Source organism: Heptranchias perlo, chromosome 39 (assembly GCF_035084215.1).
Source record: "Heptranchias perlo isolate sHepPer1 chromosome 39, sHepPer1.hap1, whole genome shotgun sequence".
NCBI classification, from domain to species: Eukaryota; Metazoa; Chordata; class Chondrichthyes; order Hexanchiformes; family Hexanchidae; genus Heptranchias; species Heptranchias perlo.
Window position 1 is genome coordinate 11180290 of NC_090363.1, and position 17293 is coordinate 11197582.

At 48.5% G+C, this 17293-nt stretch overlaps 1 protein-coding gene across 1 annotated transcript; it reads right to left on the bottom strand.

The window, feature by feature from the left end:
* Positions 1-2111: 2111 nt before the first annotated feature.
* LOC137304931 (zinc-binding protein A33-like) lies at positions 2112-9294 on the bottom strand. Its single transcript, XM_067973716.1, has 6 exons — positions 8884-9294; positions 8698-8793; positions 8373-8606; positions 7665-7687; positions 7452-7567; positions 2112-2662 (listed from the first exon to the last, which is right to left on the bottom strand). The coding sequence occupies exons 1-6, from the start codon at positions 9292-9294 to the stop codon at positions 2112-2114; spliced, it is 1431 nt and encodes a 476-aa protein (XP_067829817.1).
* Between the last annotated feature and the right edge of the window lie 7999 nt (positions 9295-17293).

Sequence of the window (17293 nt, forward strand, 5' to 3'; positions counted from 1 at the left end):
TGTCCATGACCGTGTATTGCCGACTGGCACACTTCAAGATCCATGAGTACGTGCTGTGAGACGTAATGAAGTGAGGTGCATATTACGCTATGGGAAAGGCCACAGAGTAAGGCCATCACACCTTGTATTGTACACCATGTATTGGGAGATAAACGCTGTGTTTGAATTGTAATATTGGGATCGTTTTGTCTACGATCTGTATTGTATTGTTTTGAATTGTATTGCTTTGGAATTCTGTTTTTTACATTGAACTGTGTGTATCTTTAAATTCTATGAAATAAAGTATATCTTGAATTTTTTTAATAGAAGAGTGTCTCTGCACCTATCAAACTCTGTCTCACTGCACAGATATTTAAAATGTAGAACAGTGTGATTGTTTCTGTATCTTTCAACTCTCTGACTCACGACACAGTTATTTATAGTGTATTGTAGGATGATGTGTGTGGGACGAGGGTCTGTGAGGTCATGTGAGAGCAGCGCCTTTGTGCAGGGTGAGTATTGCACTCTTTATTTTCTCGCTCCCCTCTTTCTTTCTTTTTCTCTCCTTTCCATCCTTTCACTCTCTTTTCATTCCTCTTATTTCCTTCTTTTTCTTTCTGCCTCCAGCTCCACTGTCTGTATCCTCTTTTTATGTGTTTCATTCTCCGATCCTATTTCCCTTGCCTTGCCCCTCTCTCACGTTCCTTTTTCCATCTCTCACTTTACACTTTCTCCTTCCCTTTGTTCTTTCTTTCCTCTTTCTCTCTTTTCTTGCTTCACTCTTTCATTCGCTTTTTTTTATCGCTCTTTCATTTTTCTCTCTATTTACACTTTCTCGCTCTCTCCTTTCTTTCTCTCTCTCTCTCTTTCTTTTCTCTCCTCCCTATCCAGCTAGAATCAGTTAGGGAGAGGGCTCCCACCATGGTCCAGGAATTGAAATCCTGCCGGGGTAAATCTCCCTCACTGTGACCTGTCGCCCCGTGGAATAATTCCCCGCAACCCCTCCCTGCCATCACCCCTGCAGTGCACTGGACATTACAAAATTCAGGACTTTGTAATGCGCCAGATGGTAATTCACTGGTGGTGCTCAGGCAGCTTCAAGAAGCCAAAGTGATGGCCCTTGTGGAGAAATGTTGACAAATTCTTGAATATTTGGGATATAAAGTTTTATTTCCAATGCTCTTACAAAGGGCAGACGATTGACAACATATAGTCATTGCCATTAACTTTATTAACGTGACGCAGTTGGCATCGTAAAATGGGAATATTAACATTAATTATTGAGCTACAGAAAACTTATGCAAAGAGTATGCATTACCTGCTGTTCTGATCAGCTGCCTTCTAATCTAATAAACACAGACCTTCGCGCACACTGAGAGTGTTCTGTGCTTAATTGATTGTCAGGCGAGAGTAAGCAAGATCAGTCCAATCACAATGGTTGCAAAAGTATCAACTCCTCGATACTCTCGCCGGGACAATGACAGAAAAAAAATAAATCGGGAAAGTTACATTTCTGTGCAGTTATGGACATTGACTTAAAATTAGTCCCACTGACACTTGGAAACACGCAAGGGAACGAAAACAAGATTTCAAGATAATTACAGACGAGGGAGACCATTCTGCCCATCTTGATCCATCCATCCAGAGAGATCTTAACATCCACCCATTGTAGCATCAAATTGTTTCTGAAATGATTCCAGGGTTCTTGTCTCCATCGCTCTATCTGGAACCTCACTCCACGCGATGATGACACTTTGAGGTGGAAACAAGATGGTAGTGCCCCCAAAAATGGTGGGCAGTGACAGAGGTGAATTAAAACATGGGCAATGCTCCCTCAGTTCTGCACTGAAGTGTCAGCCGGGATTATGTGCTCAAGTCTGTGGAGTAGAAGAGAGACAGGAGGGGTCCATGGGAGTGGGAATAATTGAATGGCTCTTTCAAGGAGCAGCCACAGGCACGACGGATTGAATGGCCTCCTGCGCTGTATGATTCGAGATGAGGCTGGTTTGTATTTCAAATGGGATTACCTCCTGACTCGGTACCATCCGCACCACCTGTGACTGAGACCGACGCCCAGCAGTTTGCAGCTGGCAGGAGGCAGGTCGGCGGTGTGCATTTATGGGATGGACGTGTTAGTGACCTTTAACCCCGCGGGTTGTCAGCGGTGCTGAGTTTTTCCCGCCGTCATTCAGTCCCGGATGGAAGATCGGAAAGATTCTCTCAGTGAAAGTGTGGGTGAAAGTGTGGAGATGGGACATGTTGTCCGCATTGTAAAACGACACCTGTCCGCCCTCATAGTCCAGGTACACCCCGATCATCCGGGGCTCCACACTCGGGGTGAGGGGGGTCAGCGAGGGGGAAGTGGCGGCAAAATAACCACTTCCAGGATTCAGCCACACATACCAGTATCCGGACTCAGGTCTCGGGTTAATCTTCCCTTTCCTGTTAACAGACTCTCGGGCCACTCCCACACCCCACTCAGTCTTGTTCCCCACCTCCACCTCCCAGTAGTGTCTCCCTGATGTGAATCCCTCCGATCCCAGGACACAGGCCACGCAATCAAACCTCTCCGGGTTGTCAGGGAGCCTTTGCCGTTTCTCTCCGTCTCTCACACTGGTCCGGTCCTCAGACACGATGAGCCGGGGATGGGCTGTGTTCGGATCCAGAGTCAGAGAGGCTGGAGCTGGGGGAAGGTTAAAATAACACAGTCAGTGAGTGAGTTTCTTGCTGTGATTTAATCAAACACTTTCCTGTTTAAAGTGCCCACTCGGGGGATTCCCGGGACCTCGGGTGTTTTTAACGGACTCCAGGTTCTGTTATTGGAATCTGCTCCCACCCGGGGGTTTACGCTCCTGGGACCGCTCTGACTTCCCAACCCGGAAAGAGCTGAGCGGGTACCGGGCGCACATTGTGTTTTATTTTTGTCTTTCTTCAGCCCCTGGCGCCCTGATTCGACACCGACCCGCCACAAGGAATCCTGCCCCCCCCTCCCCACTCCCCACTCCCCACCCGACCCCGAGTCCCCTGCGGTTCTCAGCCCCTGCAGAGTGACCCACGGACCTGTAGAAATACACAAGGAACCGGCACCAAGAGGCTCCGATGTGACTTGGAGGCACAATCTCGGCCCGGAGACGTTACCCCTGAAATCCCCACATCACCAATCAGCTCGATCGATGAGGGGAGATGGGGGGTGGGGGAGGCGGAAATAAGAAACCAGAGGGAAAGAAAAGGAAGAAAAGGTGAAAGAAGTAAAAAGTGAGGAGGGGAACTGCTGCAGAAGAGAAGAAAGAACCGAGAGAGAGTGCAGGGGAACTAAACTCATCAGAGGGAATGGGAACAAGAACAGATCCCGCAGAGGGAGGGAGGGAAAGAGCTAACGCAGGGCAAACAGTGAGGAAGGGAGAGAATAAACAGTTCAAGTGGAAAAGTAGAAAAGCAAGGAGATAAAGAAGCTGCGGCCCACAACTCAATGTGTCCAACAGCCTGACCCGGAACTCGAGATAAACTGGAACAACCGGGCAGCCCCCAGATTCAGAAAAACTCGTCCCCTAACAGAAAAAACACCCTGGACACAACAAACGGACGTCAGCCCGAATACAGTCCATCAACAAAATTATATCCAGGAATCTCAACAGACTCAACACAAAATCAGCCAAAACAAAACCGATCTACATAAAAGGAGGTGGGAGTCTCATTTCCCCAGCAGACCCTCCTCACCATATGTGAACTGCTGCAGCCACAACTGCAGCCGCAGAGCAGGGCTAGGACATCATTGCTTGTGGATGTCAAGGTGACCGTGGCACTGAACTTTTATGGCTTTGGATCATTTCAGGCCTCTGCTGGCGATATTCTTCACAGAGAGAAGCAGAATGAGCGAGCACGAGTGTGTGCCGCATTGCAGGCTTCCCCATGGTGCAGGGTGTCATTGACTGCACGCATACAGCCATGTGTGTTCCATATCTCAACTCAGCCATCTTTATGAGCAGAAGGGGTTCCACTCCCTCAATGTGCAGCTGGTGTGCGACCACACGCAGTGCATCATGCAGCTCAGTGCCTGCTACCCGGGCAGCAGTCAAGTTCAGTGCCACGGTCACCTTGACATCCACAAGCAATGATGTCCTAGCCCTGCTCTGCGGCTGCAGTTGTGGCTGCAGCAGTTCACATATGGTGAGGAGGGTCTGCTGGGGAAATGAGACTCCCACCTCCTTTTATGTAGATCGGTTTTGTTTTGGCTGATTTTGTGTTGAGTCTGTTGAGATTCCTGGATATAATTTTTTTGATGGACTGTATTCGGGCTGACATCCGTTTGTTGTGTCCAGGGTGTTTTTTCTGTTAGGGGACGAGTTTTTCTGAATCTGGGGGCTGCCCGGTTGTTCCAGTTTATCTCGAGTTCCGGGTCAGGCTGTTGGACACATTGAGTTGTGGGCCGCAGCTTCTTTATCCCGTTGCTTTTCTACTTTTCCACTTGAACTGTTTATTCTCTCCCTTCCTCACTGTTTGCCCCGCGTTAGCTCTTTCCCTCCCTCCCTCTGCCGGATCTGTTCTTGTTCCCATTCCCTCTGATGAGTTTAGTTCCCCTGCACTCTCTCTCGGTTCTTTCTTCTCTTCTGCAGCAGTTCCCCTCCTCACTTTTTACTTCTTTCACCTTTTCTTCCTTTTCTTTCCCTCTGGTTTCTTATTTCCGCCTCCCCCACCCCCCATCTCACCTCATCGATCGAGCTGATTGGTGATGTGGGGATTTCAGGGGTAACATCTCCGGGCATCTGAAAGCAACGTTTCTGCTGCCAGGACCGTTCTGATGGGAACCTGCATTACTCAGCTGAGCAGATGCCTGGATTCGTCATGGAATGTTGCCTGCTGCAGAACCTCGCCCTTATGAAGGAACAGCCCTGCCACCGCCTATCTGGCAAGATCCTGAGCCAGAGGCAGAGGAGGAGGAGGACGTGGAAGAAGTGGAGGAAATGGATGAGGAGGAAGAGGAAGAGGCAAGGAGGCAACAAGATGCACAGGCCCTGTCTGCCAGGGCTCTGCGTGCTCACCTTATTCATGAGCGATATCTGTAACCTCATTGACACCTCCCAACTCACCAACAGTCCTACACTCCTCACCTTTCCTCTCCCTCATGACCATCATATCGCCCTCCATATGATTACACATTGCTTCCTCCCGAGGCTTATCACATAAATAAAAACCACCACCAACTGTGACTTCAAATACAAATTCATAACGTTACACATTAACTCAAGTATAAAACATTACATTATTCACCCTTGTGAATTCCCTCAGTGCTTGTCGCTCGTCTGCCTTTGCCCTTCCTGGTGCTCCTACGAGGTGCATCCCCTGTGGTTGGAGCATCGGTGGTGGAAGGCTGCTGACCTTCAATTCAGGTGTGTGCAGATGGACTTGGAGGACAAACACAAGCAGCTGTGGGCCAGGAGAGTCCGGCTTCACCCTGCACCATCTCAACATTGGTTGCAGCAGTCTGGCCTGGCTGGCTGACAGGCAACAGCAAGGGCAATGACAGAGTGGCAGGGATGGGAGCAGGAAATCTGTCATCCGGAGAGAGGACAGCAGGTTTGACTGCCATGGCGCCACTGCCACTCGAATGGGGCTGTGCCTCAGCAATCCTGGTGATCAACTGAAGACGAGATGGACGGAGTGCTCTGATGCCTTGGAAGCCCCGTTCCACAGTAGTGCCAACAGCCACGATCGCAGCAGTCTGCACTTCCAAAGCAGCAGTCCGAGATTCAATTGAAGCATGAAGACCTTTGATGACATCGGATGGTGCTGCATTGGAAGTCGTGGTTTCGGCCATCAGGCGTTGCATCTTATGGATTCCTCAGTTGTGCTGATGGAGGTGATCACCCATTCCATGTGGGTAAGGATGGGCTCCAAGCTCTGCGCAAAACCTGTGCCAAGTTTGAGGTGACTCCTCCATGGCCCTTGACGTTGCATGCAGGCTTTCTGGCTGGCTTTCCAGTGTCTCAAGCATTTGGTGGTGTACGCCCATCAGAATTCCTCTGTTGCCTGGTCCATCAAACTCATCATCTGACAGCCGAACCATTGGGCGACCTCGCACTCTGGTGGAGCTGGCATCTGTGATAACTGTTCACCCCACACCGGCTCCTGTGCACTTGTGCACGAAATCTCACCACGTGCAGATCCCTACTCTAACCTAGCCTCTACAATATGCGTAGCGTCAGTATCTGAGCAGTTGGCTGTGAGTGTCAGAACAAGTGATCGTGTGGCTTCATTGTCATTGTCTTCCTCCTCCACCTTGGATGGTGCCAGCTCCAGTCTTGGGTATCTGCAACGACAAAAGGAGGTGGGTTGAGTTGTTGAGCCGTGACAGAAGCAACTATGATGTGCGTGCTGACACCATTTACAGCATGTGAGTCAGAAAAGATTGTGGGATGTGGGAGATAAGAAGGACAATTAGGTTTGGAAAGACACCCTCCATTGTGACGTTCAGCGCCACCAGTGGCCATGGCCGCAGCGACGGCCTGTCCAATTATCAGAAGCACGGTCTCCTCCAGGGGAGTGCGGATGTGCAGGTGTGCCCGTCCTCCCTCAGGTCTTTCATGCTACCAGCTGTTATGTGCCTCCTCCTCCTGCAAGACAGAGGGAAGTGTACCAGTGAGTGTGCTGCAAGATGATTGGGTGATGTGCCTGTCGTGGGCGAAGAGCTGCCAGTGTGTGTGACCTGTGGGTGGTGGGTCAGTGGGTTGCAAGTGCGGTAATATTTGAGGGTGAGATGCAGCCTGCAACGTGCTGCATTGCATACAGATGGGCAGCGTTTGTTGGTCGATGGGTGACTGGGTGTGTCGTGGTGAAGCCATATTGCGGTTGGCAGAACGTGTCACTTGACAATTGCATTCACTCACCTTGACCATTCGCGTCAAATCATTGAACTTGCTCCAGCACTGCACCCACGTGCGTGGTGCAATGCTCCTGACATTCACCTCCACGGCACCGTCCTCCCACTGCCTCCGCAGCTCGTGTCTGGAGGGTCTTCTGCCACCCTGGGGGTACATGATGGCTCTCTGTTCGTCCGCTGCCCCCACCAGGGCCTCCACTGAGCTGTTGTGGAACCTCGATGCACGCGCACTTGCCGGTCCAGCCATTTTACTTGTTACCCTCCACCGTTTGCATTTGCAGTGCAGTTCCCCTTTAAGAAGTGCAGGTTGCCTTTAACTGGTGCTGGCCACGCCCCATATCGAGCCTCCTGGTGGGTGCAGCCTCTCGCCAAGGATCGCTCTGGCCTCAGGGACAAATAATGGAAATGAGCCTGAAGCACGAATCTCGCCTGCTGCCTGCATCCGAAACACCGGGCGCAGGTAAATCACACACCGCGACCCTCACGCCCGAATTTGGGCGTCAGCGAATTTAACCCCCACTCTCTGATATAATCGGATTCGTTATAATAAGAAATGAGATTTCAATCAGGACAAAGAAACATCTCGGACTTTTACCGGGTTTGATGGCATCAATCATTTCTCTCCACACTGTGTACTGAAAAGGGCCGTTGAATTTTTCGACAGACAGGGCGCCATTTGCTAATGACAGTAAATTATCTTCCTCGCTAATCCTGCGAATATTCAACAATTGGTTATAACTTGATCATTAACACCTTTCTGAGTTATTTTCCCAAAATGTGCAGAGTTTCAGTAAAGAACATGTCCTACCTCCTCTTCCGACAAGTTTTCTCCTGAAATAAATAAAACACAAATCTGAGTGGACAGAGACTAACCGTCTACATCCGGACAGCACAATTAGCCCAAATTGTGACAATCTGTTGATAATTCTGAATTCTCACTGCTGCCGACACACAGATAGAAACATCACATTACAAAAAGGTACAGAAGCACCGGAGAAAGTGCTAAAAGTTCGATGTAGGATGTATTTGAAAGCCGGACAGGAGAAATTACACCCAAATTATTAAATGCCTCTCACAGAAACAGGGTGTGGCTGAAAAATCTTATTTGTGTCAGACGATGGAAATCAGCATCAGTCCCCCTCACAGACACAGTGACTCTCACACCCACCGGACCAGACACACCCACACACTCACTCAATGAAACTGTAACTGCATTGCAATGTGAATTTCAGAATAATATTAAACTCTTGGGCAACACCGAAATAATTACAAGCTAAATATCAAGATCAGGGAAAATCATTCCCGGGGTGGTTGCTGGTAATCCCGGGATTCTGTCGACATTGTGAGAGGCCGATTAGTTCGGTGACAATAGCAGATCCGCCTCGGAATCGACAAAAAATCGATCGATTGAAAACAGTCCCGAATTATCTGGAAATTTTGCATTTACTTCAACATTCTTGCCCATCATTTTGTGACTGTGAATATTCACTGAAGTAAACTGAAATATAATCCTCACCTTCAGAAATATCACTCCGTCTTTTTCCTCCATCTGTTTTTGGAACTTTGAAAGCTTCTCCTGAATAGAATTTAAATTGTCTTGAATTTCTCGAAGATTTTCCTCCATTGTTTCTAGAATCCTCTCCTCTTCTTTCCTGAGATCTCTGATTAAACGCTGCTCTTTCTCAGTGAGAATCCGGTGCATTTTAGCGAACTCGGATATGATGCGGGTCTGCAGACTGCTCGACTTTTCCTACAAAATGAAATGTGAAAAATAATAACGTACCGCGATAAAGGAACAAAACTAACCGAGATCGCAGAGAATCAGCTCAGGGAGAACTCACCCTAACTTCGGAAATCTGCTGCTTCTGTTTCAGTTCAGTTTCTAGAACCGCCGTTTTCTTCTCTGTGAGAGAATCTAAGGAAGATTTCAGCTGATCCTGGGATTGGGATACAAAATCACAGAATGAAAGTGTTCGACCATGAAAATGTGATCAAATAATCAGGTGATCAAATCTGTTCCCTTTTACCTTGTACATTTCAACAGCTTCTTTAATCGGCATGAAGCGGTGGTCTCTGTGTTCCCGCGCATCTCTGCAAATCATACAGATCAGTTTCTTGTCAGTTTCACAAAACAGCTTCAGTTCTTCCTGATGTTCCTCACAGTGAAGTTTACTTTCCTTCTCTTTCGGATTCAGCTTTAATTTTCGAACTTTCTCGGCCAGATTCGCTAAGGCCGGATTGGCCGTGAAATTTCTTTCGGGAAACTCCTCTCTGTATTCCGGGCAGGAGTTTGTTACCTTCGGTTCCCAACTCTGTGCGATACAGGAGCGGCAGAAGTTGTGCCCACACTCCAGTATAACCGGATCGGTGAAAAAGTCAAGACAGATGGGACAAATTGCCTCCTCGGTCAAACTCTCTGCCTGCCGTCTGGAAGTCATGTTCACACTCAGCACTTCCTGATACAAACCGCTTTTACCTTCGATGTTGCTGGGCTCCCGAACACCTTCAGTTCAGTGATTTCACAATGTAGGTCACTGCAGTATTCAGGGAATTATTATTATATACTGGTCTATTTCTCGTCGACTTTTACACGGGGAGATGAAACCTTGAGCACGATAAAGGACAAACAGTGTTGGAGGACGGAGAAGCAATAGTTGAACCTGGGCGGGGAGGGTGAAAGTCCAAGGAGTTGGCAGTGGGGGGAGGGGAGAGAGGGAGGGAGGAGGCGGAGATTGGAGGGGATCGAGATTCCACTGCACTTTGCTCCAGACCGAACTCGCTGACGACGACAAACCCTCTGCTGAAAGACGATGTAAGATATCGATCCATAAACTGAATTGTGTTAATGATTGTAGTCGCTCACCCTAAAAGACAAAGTGCCATAAATGTCAAGGAGCTGTCTGGAAGCTGTGATCAGTTTCAGTCCTTCCTGATTCAAACTGCTGGTGTCATGTTTCTGTGGGTGGATCCAGCCCGGTTCCCAGTGTGAGATCACTCCAGAGTCCCTGGAAATGCTGTTCACATCTGGATAAAAATGTATCACATTTACAAAGAGGATAGACATTCGTTGAAGTTTCGGTGTGCACCCATCATCAGACTGAGAGACAAACGAGCTGGCGACTCAGGCTGGGAAAACGGAGAGGGAAAAAGAAGAAGGGGAGAGGAGAGATCAACGCTGATTTGAAAGAAATTGCTCTGTTGCATGGATCGCAGGCTCGGGCTCAGGATTGGTGTCAGCCTCGCCCACCTTGTCTGTTTTTCCTGCCTGGGATGCGGGCAGTTCATGCGGACGATCCCCATCTCCTTCCAGGCGGGGCACCGAACACCCTCCGATGTCCTGGACCCACCCTGGGTTTCCTCGTCCTGGACAGGTTGGACGCAGGTCTGGTGCGGGTAGGATTGGACCTGACGAGGTTCGTCTCCCTGAGGCCGAGCGGGATTGGTGCAACATCTGTCCTCACCTCCCCCAGTTGAATCCGATGGAGGAGAAGCTTGTTGGGGATCAATGGCGGGACGTTTGATGAAACGATCCTCTGCCTCGTGGCTTCGAGAGGATCCACCAGCAGGAATCTCCCGCCCACCGTGAGCCCCTTATTGAGGGCCAGGAACACAGCCCGCTCCGACCTCAGGAAGAACACGACCTTCCCGGACATTTTAGAGGCGGCGACAATGACTGAGGGGCCGACAACCCCAGACATGGTCTTCACACAGGCTTCAATGGGCATGTTGGGCTGAGTGTAGCTCTTGACCCCATTCTGTTTCGTAAAGAGGCGAAAAGGTGCCGGGGCATTCTCAACTCTTTGAACAAACAACAGGGGAGATCTCTCCAACGGGAGAGAGGGAAGTAAAGGAGGCAAGGAGGGAGAGAGATAGGGTAGGAACGAGACAGAGAGGGAAGGAACTGAAGGAAGGTGGGGGAGAGAGAGGGAAGGAAAGGAGCCAAAGAGGGAGGGAGAGAGAAGGAAGGAATGGAAAGAAGGAGGGGGAGAGAGAAGAAAGGAAAGGAGTGAAGGAGGAAGACTGTCGGGGTTGGGTTGCTGCAGAAGTGGGGAAAACATTGGGTTTCGTTGGGGTGCACTCGACTGATGATGTTCCTCCCCTTCTTGATGGGGGGAGGGTGGGTGCGGGGGGGGGGGGGTGGGGGGGGGGGAAGAGACTTCTTCACCCAGACAGTTGAAACACCCGAGGCTCAGTGCTCCACAAAGTGTTCTTTGCAAAAAGGCTTCACCCAGGCAGCTCCAGCTGTCCTGGACAAGACAATGGGGGTGTTTACATCAGAGTATAATTCATAATCAATCAATCAATCAGTCCCTTGTTGTTCCGGCCTTGTCCAGTGACACAGTCTGATTGACATTCCTCGGGCTCCATCGTTCACAGCCCCGCCCCCTCAGTCTGAGTGACAGACCCCGGGCTCCATCGCTCCCAGCCCCTCCAATCGCGCTCTTAAAGCGTGACCGCAATCTGCATCTCAGGGGATTAATAACCGCAACCCGGTGCTGACGGACCTGTGTGTTGAAAGCATTTCCTCTCTCCCTTTCAGCTTAACTGTGGGAATGAAGGCCATTGTCTCTGTGGCTCTTACAAACCAGTGTCACCTGAAGCCTGGGCTTCCAAGTGGTGTTATCACTGGGAACAGCAGCTCTTGGAGACAAAGCCCATCTGCTCAGTGTTTAATTACAAACAGAGAGAGAGAGAGAGAGCAACCTGATTGCTCACTCAGTCAGATTATCAGGTTTGTGCCTCACACTTAGCAACAAGAAAAAAAGGCAAGAAACTTACTCCAATTTATGTTCAAAGTCTGTAAAAGCAGTCATTTGTTCTTAAAGTCTGAAAACCTTTATTCATTTTTAAAGAACCAACGAGAAATCGCTGACTCCAGTATCGACAGAGAGATTCCCGACAACGTTCATATCACGTTCATGGCCAACCAGTGACGTGCTGTCAGATCCTGGGATACTTCCATTCCCACCCGTGGTGTCAGACACTTCCACCCACTACCCCCGCCAGAAAACACAGTCCACTCCCAAGCTCTGCAAGACTCCCGGTTCTGCCTCTGCGGTGCTGCCAAAGGGAAGGATTCCCTGGGGTCCGATTCTCCCAATTCCCCATTCCCAGTGCGGTCTAAACCCAAGGACCATCCCCACCCAAAACCTCGGTTTTAATTCACCTCAGAACCGCTACCGCAGCGCTGCAGAACCCGGGACCATCACTTTGTGCGGTCACACCTGAGGACACCTCTTGCAAAACCGCTACCATTTAATCCTGGACCCTTAATCAAATTCTTCTTAATCGAACAATCATGTCCCATCTTAACTGAATGTCAGAACTCTGCCTCCATTGTGCAAATTCTAAACTCACCCACTGCCCTGCAGGTGAACCGCGGGACTCCCACACCAGCTCGGTGAAACCCGAGACCACAACCAATGTGACCAGAATCTCTCCCACCCTCCCAGTGCTGCCGAAACTCGCAACAAACCCCCGCTCCGCCACATTTTCGCTAAATGGCAGACACAGTCCTCCATCGTGTTGACTACTCCCAAACACTTCATTGTGCGCTGGAGACCGTAAGGAGGTAAGAGGTGAATTAATCTCGCAGCTGAACGAATTTCCAATGAGAAGTAAAATCACGGATTCCGTTTTGAACGGGAAATGGACAGAATCAGTGAATTACTTGCCTGAACAGAGTTAAAAGCCCAGGATATCATATCATTAAATAATCACTTTGTCACCTTCAACCAGTCGCCCTGACAGTATTGAATTAGTTCTTATCGGGTACATCCCCTCTGTAATTCTAAAATAGCACGGCCGGGGTTTTCAGCTTGAACGCTCTCGACCCATCTTCCCCATTTATTCATTTTAATTGACAGGAAAATGAGGCTGGAGAGCGCAGAACCAGGAAACTCCGGTCCATATATTTCCTCTGAGTGTGAGCAATTCGACGGGAGATTCACGTTTGCACATGTCATTTCCATTGAAGAACTCCTGTTAAATTTGGAGGGAATTAATTGGAGCTAATTTTAACTCGTGAGATAGTGTAAAATGGACGCTTTCAATTTAGCCGCCTATTTTGGAAGGATGCAGAGGCTGCAAGTGGATATAGACAGGTTACGTGAGCGGGCAAGAACATGGGAGATGGAATATAATGTGGAAAAATGTGAAGTCATCCACTTTGGTCGGAAAAACAGAAATGCAGAATATTTTTAAATGGTGAGAGATTGGGAAATGTTGAAGTTGAAAGGGACCTGGGTGTCCTTGTACATAAATCACTGAAAGCTGAAATGCAGGTGCAACAAGCAATTAAGAAGGCAAATGGTATCTTGGCTTTTATTACAAGAGGCTTTGAGTACAGGAGTAAAGATGTCTTACTGCAATTATATGGGGCCTTGGTGAGACCGCACCTGGAGTATTGTGTACAATTTTGGTCTCCTTACCTAAGAAAGGATATACCTGCCGTAGAGGGAGTGCAAAGAAAGTACAGCAGACTGATTCCTGGGATGGCGGGAGTGTCGTATGAGGAGAGGTTGAGTCGACTCGGCCTGTATTCTCTGGAGTTTAGAAGAATGAGAGGTGTCCTCATTGAAATATATAGAATTCCTTCAGGGCTCGACAGTGTAGATGCAGGGAGGATGTTTCCCTTGGCTGGGGAGTCTAGAGCCAGGGGTCACAACCTCAGAATAAGGGGTCGGCCATTTCAGACTGAGATGAGGAGAAATTTCTTCACTCAGAGGGTGGTGAATCTTTGGAATTCTCTACCCCAGAGGGCTGTGGAGGCTCAGTCACGGAGTACATTCAAAACAGAGACCGATAGATTTCTGGATATTAAGGACATCAAGGGATATGGGGATAGTGCAGGAAAATGGAGTTGAGTTAGAAGATCATCCACGATCTGATTGAATGGCGGAGCGGGCTCGAGGGGCCGGATGGCCAACTCCTGCTCCTATTTCTCATGTTCTTATTATACACCACTTCCGAGTTTCTTTCCTTTAAGTCAATGGACGGGAAATCGGGCGTGGTGCATAATGGGCGCTCAATTCGATATCACCCCTTTTGCACCAATCCCCAAATTAAAATGATTCCCATCGTGTATTAATCTGGCGAAGCCATTTAATGATTCACATAAATACGTTATTCGAGACAGGGGACGCTTTACCATATTCTTCAGCTCATCTCTGAATTTACTCTGGGACGCTGCATAAACTAACGTGTTTGTGCAGGAACTCAAAGCCTGAAGCATGTGCCCGGATTGTTCCATAATGGTGAAAGGCGCATTGTAACTTGTTTCTAAAAATTGAGTATCTGTAAATTGTACAAATATATGAGCTACGAATCTTACCATCCATAACAGTGTAAAACTGCCAGATATGGCTAGCTGCAAAATTATGGATTTTCTTCGGTTCTCCATCTCTGGATCATTGTTGTTTTCCAGGAGTCCCCTCCTCACTCTATTGGCCAGTACAATGTGTCTGATGGTCAGAGCATTGAGCAGTAAAATCAACAGAAATGGAACAAACGGGGTTAAAATAGTTTCCAACCACAAAAATGCTGCCCATTTGGGGACGTAAAAGAAGCTTCATTTTACGTAGCAGGACCACGGTACATTGTCAATTATTTCCCGAGGTTCATACACAAAATAGATTGGAACATTTTCTAACAAGCTCAAGGAACACACCATCGCGATAACCACAGCCGCAGTTTTTTCGGTGCAATATTTTGTTCTCAACTTTTGGCAACAAATGACGACAAATCGATCAAAGGTGAAAGCAACAGTTAACCAGACAGCAAAATCAATCGATGTAGAAAGCAGGGGGAGATTGAGACAGCAAATGGGAGTGTAGTTCAGGAATGAATGTGGGAAATAAGCATCTATAGTCTCAAACAGTATTACATGAAATTTCAGGACCGGCAGATCCGCCGCTGCCATGGCCACCAGGTAACAATTGATGCATTTGGAGAGGCCGTAACTTCCGCGGGAGAGAATCACAATTGTCACCAAATTACCTGCAAAAAAGAGGGAATGAAATTACTAACTCTCCTCATCTTGAGAGGATGATCATTCGACAGTTCTTTTGTGTGAAAATTCATGCGCTCTTTATCCTGTCAATCAAAAAGTCTCTCTGGGGCTCATTTTAACCGAACTCGCAGGGCGGGGAACCTCACGGGATCGGGTTGAACGCTGGTTTTACACTCCGCCCAAGATTACTCTCCTGCATTTTCATCAAGTAATCTTTCTACTAGATTGAAAACATATATTTCAGGTTGTCTTTAAACCCCGTTTAACGACGTGAAAACTGTTCTTTTACATCTAAGCTGAGTAGAATAATGTAAAATTGTCTCAGGCCCCAAGCTCCTGATGTGATTGGGAATTTGAGGCTTATAAAAGTACAGTTGAAAATCTCTGTCACGAAACCAACATCCCATATAAGAAATACGTTCTAATTTATCAATCCCACTTTAAGGATCTGATTATGATGCGATATTTTCCTGCCTTCAGTTTTCCAGAATAACAATATTTTTTGAAGAATCTGCAGCCAATAAAGTCTATTACTTTTTTAATATTTCTTCATGGGATGTGGGCGTCGCTGGCGAGGCCAGCATTTATTGCCCATCCCTAATTGCCCTCGAGAAGGTAGTGGTGAGCCGCCTTCTTGAGCCGCTGCAGTCCGTGCGGTGAAGGTTCTCCCACAGTGCTGACAGAAAGGGAGTTCCAGGATTTTGAGCCAGCGACGATGAAGGAACGGCGATATATTTCCAAGTCGGGATGGTGTGTGACTTGGAGGGGAACGTGCAGGTGGTGTTGTTCCCATGTGCCTTCTGCCCTTGTCCTTCTAGGTGGTAGAGGTCGTCGGTTTGGGAGGTGCTGTCGAAGATGCCTTGGCGAGTTGCTGCAGTGCATCCTGTGGATGGTACACACTGCAGCCACTGTGCGCCGATGGTGAAGGGAGTGAATGTTTAGGGTGGTGGATGGGGTGCCAATCAAGCGGGCTGCTTTGTCCTGGATGATGTCGAGTTTCTTGAGTGTTGTTGGAGCTGCACTCATCCAGGCAAGTGGAGAGTATTCCATCTCACCCCTGACTTGTGCCTTGTAGATGGTGGAAAGGCTTTGGGTAGTCAGGAGGTGAGTCACTCGTCGCAGAATACCCAGCCTCTGACCTGCTCTTGTAGCCACAGTATTTATATGGCTGGTCCAGTTATGTTTCTGGTCAATGGTGACCCCCAGGACGTTGATGGTGGGGGATGCGGTGATGGTAATGCCGTTGAATGTCAAGGGGAGTTTGTTAGACTCTCTCTTGTTGGAGATGGTCATTGCCTGGCACTTATCTGGCACGAATGTTACTTGCCACTTATCAGCCCAAGCCTGGATGTTGTCCAGGTCTTGCTGCATGCGGGCTCGGACTGCATCATTATCTGAGGGGTTGCGAATGGAACTGAACACTGTGCAATCCTCAGCTAACATCCCCATTTTTGACCTTATAATGGAGGGAAAGTCATTGATGAAGCAGCTGAAGATGGTTGGGCCTGGGACACTGCCCTGAGGAACTCCTGCAGCAATGTACTGGGGCTGAGATGATTGGCCTCTAACAACCACTACCATCTTCCTTTGTGCTAGGTATGACTCCAGCCACTAGAGAGTTTTCCCCCTGATTCCAATTGACTTCAATTTTACGAGGGCTCCTTGGTGCCACATTCGTTCAAATGCTGCCTTGATGTCAAGGGCAGTCACTCTCACCTCACCTCTGGAATTCAGCTCTTTTGTCCATGTTTGGACCAAGGCTATAATGAGGACTGGTGTAGAGTGGTCCTGGTGGAACCCAAACTGAGCATCGGTGAGCAGATTATTGGTGAGTAAGTACCACTTGATAGCACTGTCGACGACACCTTCCATCACTTTGCTGATGATTGTGAGTAGACTCATGGGGCGGTAATTGGCCGGATTGGATTTGTCCTGCTTTTTGTGGACAGGACATACCTGGGCAATTTTCCACATTGTCGGGTAGATGCCAGTGTTGTAGCTGTACTGGAACAGCTTGGCTCGAGGCGCTGTTAGTTCTGGAGCACAAGTCTTCAGCACTACAGCCGGGATGTCGTCGGGGCCCATAGCCTTTGCTGTATCCAGTGCACTCAGCCGTTTCTTGATATCACGTGTAGTGAATCGAATTAGCTGAACACTGGCTTCTGTGATGGTGGGGATATCAGGAGGCAGTCGAGATGGATCATCCACTCGGCACTTCTGGCTGAAGAAGGTTGCAAACGCTTCAGCCTTGTCTTTTGCACTCACGTGCTGGACTCCGCCATCGTTGAGAATGGGGATGTTTACAGAGCCTCCTCCTCCCGTTAGTTGTTTAATTGTCCACCACCATTCACGACTGGATGTGGCAGGACTGCAGAGCTTTGATCTGATCCGTTGGTTGTGGCATCGCTTAGCTCTGTCTATAGCAT